This window comes from Typopeltis vanoorti, chromosome 10 (assembly GCF_054136105.1).
Source record: "Typopeltis vanoorti isolate ZY-2024b chromosome 10, IOZ_Tvanoo_1.0, whole genome shotgun sequence".
In the NCBI taxonomy this organism is placed as follows: Eukaryota; Metazoa; Arthropoda; class Arachnida; order Uropygi; family Thelyphonidae; genus Typopeltis; species Typopeltis vanoorti.
The window spans coordinates 33,814,242-33,830,469 of record NC_143558.1 but is presented as its reverse complement, the minus strand read 5'-3'; the positions used below and the strand labels follow the sequence as shown (position 1 = coordinate 33,830,469).

Genomic DNA, 16,228 nt, shown 5'->3' with positions numbered 1-16,228 from the left:
TACATATCCATACATGAAGTAGAAAAAGCCATCAAAGGCTTGAAATGTGAAAAGGCAGCATGAGTAGATGATATTCGTCCAGAAGTATCGTAGTATAAAAGGCTTACAGTGGCTGCACTGCATACTTCAGAAAGCCCGGACAGAGGGTCAAATTTCCAATGATTGGAGTAGAGATCTAATAGTGCCCATATATAAAAAGGTAAATAAAACTGAATGTGAGAATTACAGAGGTAATGAGTGTTCCTAGCAAGATTTCTGCAAGTATACTTCAGAAACGGTTCAGAAGAATTGTGGAAGAAAAGCTTGGTGAAGAACAAGCTGGATTCAGGCCAAATAGAGGCTGTTAGGATCAGATCTTCACTTTACAACAAATAATCGAGAAAGCATGGGAATATAACAAAGATCTGTATTTAAGTTTTGTTGATCTGAAAAGGGTATATGAAAAGTTGCCAAGAGAGTAGCTATTCAATATGCACAGTTATATGGTGTGAATGGATCATTATATCAACCAATACTTAGTCTGTATTTGAGTTGTAAGTCCGCAGTTAGAATTGAAGAATCTACAGGAAGATGGTTTATTGTTAAATCTGGTGTGAGACAAGGTTGTACATTATCCCCTCTGTTATTCATTATCTACATGGATTACATTATGAAGGAAAGTGGTATTAAACATATCAGAATTGGAGATGTTAATGTCAGCTCTTTGCTTTATGCGGATGATGTTATACTTCTGAATAAATCTGCTACAAGTTTGCAAGATTCCCTGACTAAATTGAATAATTGTTGTAATAGGTATGGTATGAAGGTCAGCATTAAAAAGACAAAGAAAATAGGTAAAATTGTTGAAAATGTCAACTGTGTTGTGAACGAGGAAGCTGTGGAACAAGTAAAACATTTCAGCTACTTGGGCATGATTTTTAGTGAAGATGGGAAATTAAATATGGAAATCGACAACAGAATCAACAAAGCTAGTATAGTAGGAAGTCAATTGAAATTGATATGGAATAAGAGAGAGATTAGTTGGAACACTAAATTAGCTGTATACAAGACAGTGTTCAAAACAGTTTTAACTTATGGATCTGAGAGCTGGGTCATAAGTAAAACATTTGACCAAAGACTAGAGACAGCAGATATGAGAGTCCTGAGAAAGATTAGAGGTGTGAACAGATGGCATCAATGGCAGTATCATATTAAAAACGAGGATATTAGGAAAGAACTTGACATTGTCGGCATCCAGGAATGCGTTAGGAGAGCTAATCTGAGGTGGTATGGTCACTTAAACAGAATGGGCGAAGAAAGATTAGCAAAACAAGTGTTTTCTGCCAGGTTGGCAGGAAAACGACTCAGAGGAAGACCCAGATATAGGTGGATTGATACGGTACAAAGTGCCTTAGACGATAGAAATATAAGATCTCATAATGATAATATTGGAGTCTTGACAATTGAGGAAAATTGTAGATAGGAAGTTAGTAATGGTGTAAATATTTCATGTAGTACTATCATATCCTGTACACCCCTTGAGGGTGCATGTCAGGAATTTGATTATGATGGATCTGCGATTTGAGTTAGAAAAAAGACACTTGACTGAAGACTAGAGACCACAGTTATTAGAGTCCTGAAAAAGATTACAGGCATGAACAGATGGCATCAGTGGCAATATGATATTAAAAATGAGGATATTAGGAAAGCCTACACATTGTTAGTATCCGGGAATGTGTTAGCAGAGCTAATCTCAGGTGGTCACTTAAACGGAATGGGAGAGGAAAGATTAGCAAAACAAGTGTTCTCTGCCAGGTTGACAGAAAAAAGACCCAGAGGAAGACCAAGATATAGGTGGATTGATACAGTAAAAAGTGCCTCAGAAGAGAAAAATCTAAGATCTGATAATGTTGGAAACTTGACATGTAACAGATTAATTTGATTATTTAAGTTAAGGGATATTACATCCTATATTGTTTCATAGCCTAATAAGAAACTCAAAGAGTTTCATGCCAAATATAGAAACTATATAAAGTTTGGCGAGTCCAAGTGTAAGCAAATACCTGGATAGTGCAACACCAGGGCAACTCATAGTCCACCTGGTAGTGCAACACTGGGGCAGGCTCTGATCACTGTTCTTGTTTTTATCCATAATTTGAAACCCAGCTCCTAGAAGCTGTATTACTGTTCTACATTATGAGAGAAGGTCGCTACCGACCAGTTTCAACCTTTATTGAGGTCTCATCAATGAGTAGGTAGACCTATATAATACCAAGTTTGCAGGGCCAGTTTGAGAGTATCTGATGCCCCTAGGCAAAGAAAATTTAGGCACCCCTAGACATTGTCTCTCTCTATATATATTTTGTCATACTCACACAAGCACACATACACCTACACGTGGATATATATAAAAATAATATCATTATGGATATATATGAAAATATTTATTAATCAAAACCAATACATTTCTATACATATATGATTACTCCTAATATCTGTATAGCAAGAAAATTATTACATTTTAAATACAAAAATTATGAAAAATTAATCTTGAGGCAGATTCCAGGAGGAAGAAAAATCTCTGCACTTGAGGTTTAAGTATACAAAGAGCAAGGGAGTGGAAGAAATAGAGAAAGGCAAAAATAAAGTAGGATCATCAGCAAGCACCAGGACGGCTTGACTTATTTCAGTTTTTTATTAATCAAGGTTTTACTAATTTTTTTTGAAGGTTGTAATTTTTTTCCCAAACTATAGCAAAATCTGGTGCCCATTTTATCATTAGGCGAACCTAGGCGATTGCCTAGGTTCACCTAATGTTAAAATGATAAAATGTTCTGTTTGCTATAAAACAAGTTTGTAGCAAACCGAACTTGCATACCTACTATAAGAATTGCCGAGAAGGTGTCCTAATTATATGAAGGGCCAAAGGCTTCAATTCAGTGATGTGAAATTATTTAAGTTAAGGGACATTACATCCCATATTGTTTCATAGCTGAATAAGAAACTCAGAGTTTCATGCTGAATGTAGAAACTATATAAAGTTTGGCGAGTCCAAGCATAAGCAAATACCTGGATAGTGCAACACCAGGACAACTCATAGTAAGGGTGGAGCAAGCTCCGATCACTGTTCTTGGTATTTACCCATAATGTGAAACCCAGCTCCTAGGAGCTGTATTACTGTTCTACATTATGAGAGAAGGTCACCAGACCGGTTTCAACCTTTGAGGTCTCATCAGTGAGTAGGTAGACCTATATAATACCACGTTTGTAGCGAACAGAACTTACATACCCTACTATAAGAATTGCCAAGAAGGTGTCCTAATAAATTACTAATTATATGAAGTGCCAAAGGCTTCAGTTCGGCGATGTGTAATTATTTATGTTATGGGATATTACATCCCATATTGTTTCATATCCGAATAAGAAACTTAAACAGTAATACAGCCTAGGAGCTGGGTTTCACATTATGGGTAAATATCAAGAACAGTGATCGGAGCATGCTCCACCCTTACTATGAGTTGCCCCAGTGTTGCACTACCAGGTGGACTGTGAGTTGCCCTGGTGTTGCACTATCCAGGTATTTGCTTACGCTTGGACTCGCCGAACTTTATATAGTTTCTATATTCGGCATGAAAAACTCTTTGAGTTTCTTATTCGGCTATGAAACAATATGGGATGTAATATCCCTTAACACTTAAATAATTTCACGTCGCCAAATTGAAGCCTTTGGCTCTTCATATAATTAGTAATTAATTTGATTAGTTTTTAAAAGAAAGGATATCAAGAAAGTTCAGTATGATCATGGTGTCAGGAGAACAATAGAGAGTAGATGAATTTTTAAAGAAAGGTGTTGATTTTCTAGCCAAATAAGAAAAAAAATTCTAAACTGGAAATTTTCTGACATATTACACATATGCAAGATGTTTGAGAGGGATATTAAAGATGTGTAGTGCTTGACAACATTGAAATTTGAATTTAGGAAAAGTAGTTGCAGTTTTTGTAGATGCTGCAGATGAAAATGAACACTGAGTTGGAACTAAGGCTGCATATATATTTGTGAAGTGAATGTGTAGGTTTGCATCTATCCATGTGTGTGTGTGTTTGCTTGAATTTTGAATTGTTGTTGGAGTTGAAAGTGCAAGGGATATGGAATACACGGTCAGTATTCCTTACTAAGCCCTACACAGATTATTTGGTTACTGAAACTAACTAGACTTCACTAGCGAATTGTGCTTCATAGATATATTGCTGCTGGATTTCGTTCAGGAATACGTCACAGAATAATGGGAACAAGATTATTTGCTAGTTGGCCTGGAAGCTTCTTAAAAGTGCTAAGAAAATTCTAGGTCATGCTTAGCTATGGTATACTACTATTGGTCAGTCTGTGGAATAACAAACAGTTTGAAAATTCCTGCCCCACTCCCAAAAAAGAAGAAATGTTAGTTCTTCTTAATGTGTGACATAATTCTGGAAACTTGAGGGAACATTACTTATGTCGCACTGGAAGAAATGGGAAATAAAGTAAACTAGGTATTTGCATTGGAATCCAAACATGATTGACTGTTTCAAGCTTCCAAGAAGTGAAGTGGTGGTATTACACCACTTTGCTTTATTTTTGGCTTCATAGTTAATATAAGATTAATAAGGCAAATTCATGGATAGGCTTATGTGTTTGTCATACATGTTAATTTATTTTTAATGGTATTGATGAGAACACAGACTGATAAGAAAATAATACTATTAACTTATTTGCTGATATTATCCAGCATCTTTAGAGCACAAAAAATAGTTGATCATAGTATGCATAACAACAATCTGGTATGGCTAAGATGGTGTGATATAACAATGGGACTAGATTAAACAATTGCAACAGACAACACAAAGACTGAAGTCCTAATTAGGTGCTATCTATGTTGAGAAGGGAAAGAAAAAAACAGAAAGCAAGCATTAATTATGCCTTAAGATAACTGTCTCCCAAATTTTTGGTAAATTTATACAGCCATACTTGTTGAGGTTTGGAGTATGTTTCAAGGCTTCTGTTGACTCCAAAAACAATCTCTGACTTATGACTTCTGTGTAGCACTTTTTTTTTTTTTCAATTGATCCTTTGTGAAGGGATACCTAAAGCACAGTTTGCTACACCTGACTTGCCATATTGATAGTGCTGGATGTATTTTTTCTGTTCATTTCAGTCCATAGTAAGCTTGATCACCTGAACAGGACACTTATAGACTTTTGGATGTGATAAAGGAAAAATTCTGTCCTTGGGTGAATGGATGAGAGTTGCCAATTTGACATAAGGTTTAAATAAAGTGCATAGCTGATTATTAAGCACTCTCTACTAGATATCTTTTCAGATGTCCCTTGAATGTATGGAATGGTGATAGTTTTGCTGTAGTCTTCTGTGGTAGACTGTGGGGAGGATTTCTGTGGAGCATTTAGTATTTTTCCATCCTATGAGGATTATAGCTGTTGGCTAAGATGGTGTGATGTAAGTGAGTGAGTTCAGCAGTGAGAGCATTGTCATTGGAACAAATCGCTCTAGCTCTGCGAGTGAGTGTTTTTAGGATACCATATTGTTGAGATGGGTGATGGTGTGACTGTTTGTGCAAATATCTCCCTGTATGTGTGGGTTTTCTATAAACTGAAAAAGATAAGGAACCATCTGGAAGATGTGTGATTAGTGTATCCAGGAAGGGCAGACAGTCATTAGCTGTCCAGTTCCATTGTAAAGTGGATTTTTGGGCGTCGGCTATTTAAATGCACTAAGAATGTATCCAGTGTGTCTGGACCATGTGGCCAAATAGCAAACACATCATAGCCAAAGCACTGTATTTTTAGCTGGTTTTTCCAAGTGTTCTATGTAGAAATTGGCTAAGGGGTGAGGAAGCTCATTGCTATCCCATGTTTGTACATTTTCCCTTTCCATGTAAAATAACCTGCATTTAATGTCAATTTAAGTACAGTTATCCCTCGACCTATGTTGAGGTTCCGTTCCATTCAGCAGGATGCAAGTCGGTTGAACGTAAGTCAGTACATTAAATCAACAGAGTTATAGCGGTTAGGGACTTAACCATAATATTTCATTTTATTTAAAAAATTTTAAATATTATAAAACTGTACTGTGTATTACTGCCATTATAAAACAGGAGAATAATCACTCAAATATTTTTCCACAATCACATTTTCATTGCCTTTCCTTATGTTGAAGGACCTGTGGCTCTTCAACATAGGGAACATAGTGTAACTTTTTTTTTTTGTTGATGAAAATGTCCAGCATGCTTTGCTTATTCCTCTTCTTTTTGTCATAAATTTATTTGCAGCAAGCAAATGCATCATGTACTTTCCCTTCTACTGATAAGTAGCGTTCAACACTGGGATTCGTGTCTTCAGCCATTTTGAGATCATCACCGACTGCAGAGAACATTTCTACAAGACCCTTCAATGTGAATCGTTTAAGTACCACTTCCTGTTTCTCTTTTCCCTCTTTGTTTTTTTCCTTTTTTTGCCACATGTTGTTCCTCCAGTTCAACCAATTCTTCGTTTGTCAACTTTTCAGGGGCACTTTCTCTGAGTTGAATTATGTCATCATCGTTCACTTCGAGATTCAGATTGTTTGCTAGGTCCACTATTTCTTCACTCAATTTTCAAAGGACTTTATTTTTTTCAAAACTTCCAAAATCATGCACAAACCTTTTTAATGTCTTTATCAATATACCACCCATACATTGAGAGATCACTTCGTCCCAAATTACAGCAGTATTTTTAATAGCATGATAAATATTGAATGCTTTCCAAAATTGCATGAGAGTCTGGTCATTTCCTTCATTTGCTATGAAGATGTGTGATGATTAGTGTAGCCTTAAGCTAAATAAGTTCTTAAACACTGCAAGAACTCCCTGATCCATTGCTTGGACAATGAAGTAGTATTTGGAGAGAGAAACATGACCTTGAACTTAGTGAAGATGACCGATATAAGATGGATGACCTAGAGCATTATTTAGAGTAATTAAATTTTAAATTCTACATTTTATTTCACACAATGGCATCCGCAAACCACGACTTCTTATTGCTCCAATAATGAACTGAAGATTATGCTTCCTAACTTTTTTGAAAGGCACATGGATTCTCACTGTGCCATATCGCAAATGATTTCAGTTTATATCCAGCCACATTACTCCTAACAGAATTGTAATAACAGTCTTTAAGAGCTTTGAAACCAGGCATAGATTTTTGTGGATGAATGTCTGCTCGGACACTTTCCAAAACAGGAAGGTCTCATCCATATTAAATATTTGCTGTGGCAAATAATTTTACTCTAATAATTTTATCCAATTTTTCCATAAACTCCTTGGCAACCTTCACATCAGCACTTGCAGATTCACCATACATTTTCACATTATGCAGCGCAAAACGCTGCTTAAATCTATTGAACTAACCAGAAGAAACATTGAATTTGTAGTCATAATTGGGCCCTGCTTTCTTCTTCAATATGTTGAAGACACTAAGCCTTAGCAGTTATGGTCCTGCTACTAAGGGGTATACGCTTTTGGTTCAGGTCCTCTATCCATGATGCAAGTAGCTTTTCCACATCACCGATAGGACCTTCTTGTTGCTTCGTCACTATTGTCGATTTAATGGAAGCAGATCCTTTTACAGCCTCTACGATTTTATCCTTATTTTTCGAAATGGTTGTCACTGTAGAATGAGACCATCCGAAGTCATGTGCAATCACATTGATGGGTTTACCAGCTTCGTGTTGCTTTATAACTTGTAACGTCGTTTCAAGATCAATTGCTTGCCTCTTTATCTGTGATTCTTCACTATGCTATTTGATTGAGTGTGTAGGTCCATGTTACACAAAATATCGTGAAATATTTAACAATAAATACACAAATAACCTATTTCTCAAATAGAAAATCAACAGAGGAACTGTTGAAGACACGTGCTGACTGCCAAGGTTGCCACCGAATGCGATGATGCTTTGTTGCTAAATAGAAACCTTTTTACTTTACACTAGCTTGCATCTTGTTCGAAAGTATAGTCGAAAATGTTATTTATTTTCTTATGGGATCACGGACGTATCTTCAAACAGACATAAGTAAGTCAATGGATGACTGTAGTTCAAATATATCAGGGAAAGTGTGACTAGTAAAATCAGGTGTTTCAATTAACGGTACATTTGTTAATAGTGAAGTGATATCGAAATTCACCATTATGTCTGAACTTTTTTAAGGTATAGTTTTTTAAAATACTTTTAGGTATACAGAATTTTTAACAAAGGAGGGAGAATTGATTGTGAGAGTGGCTAATAGTTTAGCAAGTTTGTATGTGGGGCTGTTTATACTATCCACAATAGGGCATAAAGGTGTACACAAACTTGCTAAATTAAGTGACAAGAATTGTAGCAATAAGAAACATTAGAAAGGAGACAGCATGAGAGGCAAGATGATAAGTGATAAGAATTGTAGCAATAAGAAACATTACAAAGGAGATAGCATGAGAGGCAAGATGATAAAAAATTGAAAAATAGAAGTAATTGTTGTGTTGAGTCCTTAAAATGGTGTATTATTGATGGCATTAATACATTTACTGTTTTTGATGAATTCAAGAAATTTCAGTTATGAAGAATAAAATTTCTGCTAATAAGTAATGTGATCAAAATATTTTAATAATTACATTGAAAGAATTCTTGTTAAAACACTACACTAAAAAAAAGCATAGATATAGTCAAGTCTCACTATAACAAACCCAGAGGAGCTAGAGAAAATAGTTTATGGTGAATTTGCTTTAAAAATATCATTGATTAGAGAGATTTGGCAGTTTGCAATGAATGAGCTGTCTGTAAATGTTGTTTATAGTGAGAGTTGATTGTAATTTAGATGGTTCTAAATTAAAAGTTGATTACATGTTTTATAACTATTTCATTCTGTCAGAAAGTGTTTCTTGAGAATAATCTATATGATTTAATTTTTCAGAATTTTAACTGAACCACAAGTTGATACACATTTGGTTGCTATTGCTGAAAAAGACTGAAGCATACAGGAAGTAAATTGGATAATTTAATACAGAAAAGATAACCATTGTTAATAAGTTTACTGACTGTTTATTATTACAAGACTACATTTTGTTTTATAAAACATGTCATTTTTATATTTGTCAAAACTTTTGTAAGAAGAAACTTCTATTTTTATGAGATCAGTTTCATTATTTTAATTATATAAAGAGCACTTTGCTTTATTTGCCAATGCGGCAGTCATTTGTAGGTACTCGGTACTTTCCTCACACACACAAAGAATTATTTCTGATGTTCACCCCGTGCTGCTGTGTTTGACAGTCATTTTCCGCAGTGAATTACCTGTTCAGCTGGATCCGACTGTTCTCCCCCCCCCCCCACAACATAGATGCCTACTTTGAATATCTACTGTGAATATTGAAACAAAATATAAATTCTTGCAAGAATGCCTTTCTTTTGTGAATTAATTGTAAACATGCTGTGTACTTTAAAAGTACTGCTGTATATGAAATAAATTTACTATTTGATTCTAAGAAATTTTAATTGGCTATAATGAATATTCACGAAATTTTTTCTGATTATGAACTTTCATTATCATAGACTAGAAACAGATGTATATGGCAGTAATTAAACCTTTCATGGATGGGCTCCTACATGTTATATTCTAAATTTGATAGGGTTTTTTTTTTAATCAACAGCATATTGATTGGTCAAGAATCCTCATAGCACCAGATCATTCATTCACCTTAGGTTTAGAAGTAAAATGATTATGTGAAAAAAAAAAAGGAACACGTATGAAAGTATGATAAATCAAGCTGACAATTGTTACAGGATGATACTGTGACAATAGTGTAATAGGTTCAGATATTTTGAGAAGATAGACAAGAGCAGAGGAATTAATTCCAAAGAACAGGAACCTCGAGTGTCCATGATGGTAGCATCAGTAATACAGAAAATTTTTCTTTTTAGTCTAGGAAAGAGGTTAGCATGACAAAATACACAGAGCAGAAGACTAGTGATTATACAGTTTATAAATCTTACAAAGGATATAGGTGATTTAAACTTCATGATGGGTGATTATGGGAGGAATAATGCAAGGAAGATGAATTTATAGAATTACTCAGGGATAACTATAACTTCCTTAAGCAGGTAATGGGACACTTATGGTATGAACATTATGTATCTGTCTATAGATAAGTTGACCATTATGTCTCTAATTGGCATATTCATGCAGTTTTGATTTGGGAGGTAACTATATATATATATAAGAAGGGCTTTTACAAAAGGGGCATAGGACTATAAGGCGATAATACACTGAGAACACAGCTTAGTCAGTACCTTGGTATGAGAAATTGCATAGAATGAGAATTAAATGGATGTTCTATCTGGCTGTATTCCCAAGAGTTAGAATTAATTATATGGGTATTAAACAAATGTACAGCACTTAAGCAAGAACTGCAAGTATGAGAAATTGCATAGAATGGGAATTAAATGGATGTTCTATCTGGCTGTATTCCCAAGAGTTAGAATTAATTATATGGGTGTTAAACAAATGAACAGCACTTAAGCAAGAACTGCAAGTAAAGAAGATATTGTAGATCTGATAATATTAGAAGAGCAATGATTGGATGCTGTAGGTTGATTCTTGTTTAGATGACTACGTGGTGGTGCACATAATTTATATTGCTGTTCAGGCCGCATATGTTGAAACTTTTTTTTTAGGGTAAGAATTAGTATTCATGGGTTGTTTGGTTGGATTTCTGTTGTTTCCTCAATCTACAGTTCTCCCCCTTCAGCCACAGTATTTGATCTCCCTCCAGTCACGAATTGGCAAAATATGTAGTTGCAGGATTTGAAGCTAGCTGATCAGGAAGCCTCCAGATTTGTTACTTACTAGTTCGTCCCGTGTACTAACCAGAGGCTGGCCTACAGAATCATTTCACTGCTATATCCTCAAATGGGGGAATGGTACAGGGTACACTACAGTGAGATTGGTATGTTATATGTCACTCACTACATGTGGAAAGAATGTGGGAGGGAGGGACAAACCGGAACTCTTCTTTTGTGACCAAACATGGCTGTAACCACTTCAGGTTGCTAAATAAGCAATGTGGTGGTATTTCACCAGGTGACGAAAGACATCTACCACCTGGTTGTAGTCATGGAAATTTTTTTTATATATAAAAATGTAGTTTGTCATTATTTTTTGGACACCAGTGTATTATAAGGTCCTATATATATCAGGAAATGATAAACAACTATAGAGCAAGGTAAAAAAGCTGTTAGAAACCTGAAATGTGGAAAAAAAAAACAGCTAGAGTAGATAGTTAATTAGAAATACCCAAGTATGGTCTTTAGACTTAGCATAATTCAGGTTTTCCAGTGACTGGAGTAGTGTTCATCCCTCCAAAAAACAAGGCCTTATGCTTGCTCTGAAAGAGGAGTGGGCCAGTTTGCATCAAGAATGAGCGAATCACTTGGTGCTAAGTATGGCATGACATTATGAGAGCTGCATAGCAGTTCAGGGTGGATGTATCCCATACTGAAATGTCTTTCACATTTCCTGTAAGCACTGTGCATTAATTCCTTACCATGTCCTTAGGAAATTGTAACTTTTTTGTGTAATGTAATATAATTTATTAGTATGCTGGCAATAAATTTGTCTACATTTGGCTGTAGTTATGAAATTTTTTTTTTCATATACACAGTTAAAAATGTAGTTCATCCTTAGCTTTTGGACGCCTGTGTACTTGATTTCAAGACTAACTAGAAATAAAATATTTCTTTACTTGTTAAGAAATAGTGCACACAGTAATCTCACGGTTATCAGTCAGATTGAGAAATTAATTTGGTTGTTGGATGATTAAATAATGCTTTGTTCATTGCAGCTTTCAGTTTTCTATTAAAAAGGTGGTTTTTAGTAATAAAATTTTGGATTGATTTTTAGTAGTTGCAAAAAAAAAAAAAAAATTGATGCTCTTTTAATATATACATGGGTGGTCTGAAAAGTTCTTGGTCTCAACCATAAATGGCAAGACAAGAGGCCAAGTGGGATGCAGAGCCTTTGTTCACAGGATCACCAAGAGTTGAAAATGACTGGATGTCAAACAACAACAAATATAAATTAACTGGTGAACCTGAAGATCCCTTCTTGTTTCGAACTTACAGGTTCATTTCTCAGTTGATTAGTTTTATGAGGGTGATGTGAAAAGTTCTCAGCCTTGACCATAGATGGCAACACCATTGCCAAGATTTTTTTTTTTTTTTTTTTTTTTTTTTTTTTTTTTTTGTCAGTACATCTATCATAAGCTTCCATGTGAAATTGCAAGTCATTCTATCAGGTAGTTTGTTTTATACAGCTGTCTGAAGGAAAAGTGTTCTGTATCCCTTGAAATGGATAAAATTGAGTATCGTGTGGTTATAAAATTCTTTGTAAAAGAAGGTTTAATGCCAGAAGAAATTCATTCGAAATTCATAAAAGTTTATGGGCACTCTTCTCCTTTGTTTTCGACAATTAAGAAATGGATTGCCGGGTTTAAATGTGGCCGTACAATCCTTGAAGATGATCCACGTGAAGGACGTCCAAAAAGTATAGCAACACCAGAAATCATTGATCAGTGCACGATATGGTATTGGATGATCAGCGAGTCAAAGTGTGTGAAATTGCAGACTATAGGCATTTCAAAAGAATGTGTAGGATACATTTTTCATGAAGAATTGCAAATGAAAAAGCTTTGTTCAAGATGGATGCTGTGCAGATCAAAAATGCACTCATATGAAAATCTGAACAGTGCTTGGAGCGTTTTAACAAGAATAAAACTGATTTTGTGCGTCAATTTATTACTATGGATGAGACTTGGATTCACTAGAATCCAAACAGCAGTTAAAACAGTGGACAGAAGCTGGTTGTTCAGCACTAAAGAAAACAAGGTCATGGCTTCGGTGTTTTAGGATGCTAAAGGCATTTTATTTATTAATTATCTTGAAAAGGGTAAAACAATAACTGGGGAATATTATTCCGATATTTTAACCAGGCCAGGCGAAAAAATTCATGAGAAAAGACCCTGTTTGCAGGGAAAAAAATCATCTTTCATTAGGACAATGCACCTGCCCACAAAGATGTTTTGGCAAAAAAAAATTAAGAAATCTGCACTATGAATTGTTGGAATACCCACCCTATTTCCCAGATTTGACTTCTATCTCTTCCCAAAACTAAAACTCTTCCTCGCTGGTCAGCGTTTTTCTTCGAATGAAGAGGTGACTGAAGGAAGCAAGCTCTTTTTGTGAAGGAATAATATTGCAAACTTGAATGTCTTGTGATCTGCAAAATACTCCTCTACAGAGGGGTATTTTGCAGATCTTACCGAGAACCACTACAGGGACCTGATAATGGCGCTGGAGCATCGCTAGAATAAATGTATTAGGTCTTAAGGCAGATTGTGTTGAGAAATAAAAATAATTTTGAAATTATAAATTTTTTTCATTGTTAGGCCGAGAACTTTTCAGACTGCCCTCGTACAACAAAAGATAGTAAATTCCTGTGGGAAGTTTTCTGTATTGAAACCACGTTATATGATATAAATAAAGAGTATTAAAAAATGAAGCAATTAAAACCTGAATTTCATAAGACTTGCATCATATTAACAATTACCATAGTCCTCCCTTATCCACAATCAACCTCGCTCTGAAAATATTAAATTGAAAATTCCAGAAATAAAGAATTTATAATTACATCGGCAAAGTGGATTTTTAAATCCAACATTTTGTGAAAGCCGAATGTTTGTACAAACTATGAAAGTTTCATAAGTTGACCTGAGAGCTTACAAGAATACAATCTTCGGCATCCCCAAGTTGCCTTAGCTTACACTATTTGACTTAAGTAGCTAAGGTAACGCTGGGATACTGAGGATTGTATTATTGTAAGCTCTCAGGTCAACTTACGAAACTTCCATAGTTTCTACAAACATTCAGCTTTGAAATAATGTTGGATCTAATATCCACTTTGTATATGTAATTTTGCATTTCTACAATGGAGCTGTATGGCTCTTTCTTTTAGTAATAGACATTTCATAAGTTTTAAATTGCACATTGTTCTGAGTAGTTCTTGGTTATCAGATTGACTGTTGCAGTATTTGTGTTCAAGTAACCCTTATTTTACTTAATAACCCCAAAATGCAAGAGTAGTGATTACTGAACAGCAAAAAACTAAATCCTCTATAGTTGAAGCAGATATACACATGCACATAGTCAGTTTTATTAATAGCATTGAAGAAACCAAGACTTGGGTGGACTAAAGAGGTCTTGTATATACAAGTTTTATTCAAAAAATGTTAATATTTGACTAGCAATGGAAAATTGTTAATTCAAAGATTTAATTTAATAAGTAATATACAGTACATACTAAATTGCACATCTGAGTACCTGCAGCTCTACTGTTTTCTATATAACTTGATTTCTGTTTCATGCATTTACTGAAACAATATATCCTCATGGTAGTCTTGTGACATTCCTATGGGACTAAGTAACCATAATTTATTTTTCATACTTGAATACACACAAAAATAAATGTTCTTTTGTCTTGAAAAATAATAAAAATTGTTTCCTTATTGAAATTTTCACTTGTCATGCAGTGTGTATGCTTAGTTTGTAATATTTTTTGCGATGACTCGCAGTAATGGTTTTGTAAAGAAATAACAGCCAATTCATTCAGCCATTTTCATTCCACATTATGAAAAATCACGTACAAATTTAATCTCAGTACTGGAAGTTAAGTGAAAAGCGTAATATTATACAATGGCCAGTAATGTGAATTTCTTGAAGAAAAAAATTAAATCTCTGCATTACACCACTTTCAAAAAAGATCAATGCATGGATTTTATAAACTGCTTAAATGTACAAAATTTAATTTCAGAGCTTAAGGGCCTGGAATGCTACTTACTGACATTATATAATAATTAGGTTTTGAAAGTTTATTTTTCACTTGGTTAGAGTATAATAAATTTAGTTTAATCCTTTATCCAAGTGTGAGCAAACAAAGTTTGCGCCTGAAAGTATCTTCAGGACAGGGGTAAGGTGGTACAACATCAGGGCAACTCATTGCAAAGGTGGAGCAAGCTACCAACACTCCTGTCTCAGTATCTCCTATAATGCAAACACATCTCCTTGCGGATATGGTAGTGGCCCTTCCCTTAATGCATAACATTAAACATATCCACAAGGAGATGTGTTTTGCATTATAGGAGATACTGAGGCAGGAGTGTTGGTAGCTTGCTCCACCTTTGTAATGAGTTGCCCTGGTGTTGTACCACCTTACCCCAGTCCTGAAGATACTTTCAGGCGCAAACTTTGTTTGATCACACTTGGATAAAGGATTAAACTAAATTTATTATATAATTAGGTTTGTTATGTAATGCATTTTTTTGGATGTTTCAAAGAATTACTTTTCTCTTATAGATTCCAGTACACAGTAAGTTACAAAACCTGGAACCCTATCTTTGGCCAAGAATCATGTCCCATTTTCAGTGACTGGTTTTGTACAATTTTATACCTGCAAGAATTTCATCAACATGATACTGTTAATGTGTTTTAAATACACAATAATTCAAAATGTAAAAAAGTTGATACTTTTTTCATTTTCTTTGTGTTTAATTTAGCAGAGAATGGATTACTATATATTTCGCATATCTCCAGTTTCAAGAAAGTTTTAAAGCGAATAAAATTTCAGCAGCTCTCAGATGTGAACTGTAGACTAAAATACACAAAGATTATTGAAGAAAAAATGAAAGCATTTGAGAACAGGAACCAAACCTTAGAGATTCAGTGGGAAGCCTTGAAGAAAACCCTGATTGATTCAGCCAGAGAGGCATGTGGTGAGGTTGTTTGCAAGGATAGAAAAATCAGAACTCCCTGGTGGACACAGGAAGTTAAAGAGGCAGTGCAGGAAAAGAAGAAATCATATCAAAAGTTCCTGGCAAATAAGTCAGCTTTTGCTCTTAGAGAATACAGAGACAAATGTATGAAAGCAAAACACTGTAAAACTAGCTAAACAAAAGTCATGGGAGGGCTTTGGCAAGAAAATGGAAAATAAATATCAAGAAGGTGGCAAGATATTCTGGAGGTTGTTGAAGAAGCTTAGGAAAGAGTGCGGTAAAAGGAGTTAGAGATGATAAAGGTGACATGAAAACAGGAGAAAAAGATATCCTTGAAGTATGGAGTAATTACTTCGAAAAATTG

At 34.9% G+C, this 16,228-nt stretch overlaps 1 protein-coding gene across 1 annotated transcript in view; it reads left to right on the top strand.

Annotated features, from left to right (window-relative positions):
• The window catches only part of LOC150102317 (proteasome subunit alpha type-6-like), a 117,465-nt gene extending 107,927 nt beyond the window's left edge, over window positions 1-9,538 (top strand). Inside the window, exon 7 of the mRNA XM_090398921.1 lies at window positions 8,958-9,538. Within this exon, the coding sequence (XP_090255047.1) occupies window positions 8,958-9,015 (58 nt within the window). The 3' untranslated portion in view covers window positions 9,016-9,538. The remainder of the gene's footprint in view (window positions 1-8,957) is intronic.
• The last annotated feature ends 6,690 nt before the right edge of the window (window positions 9,539-16,228 follow it).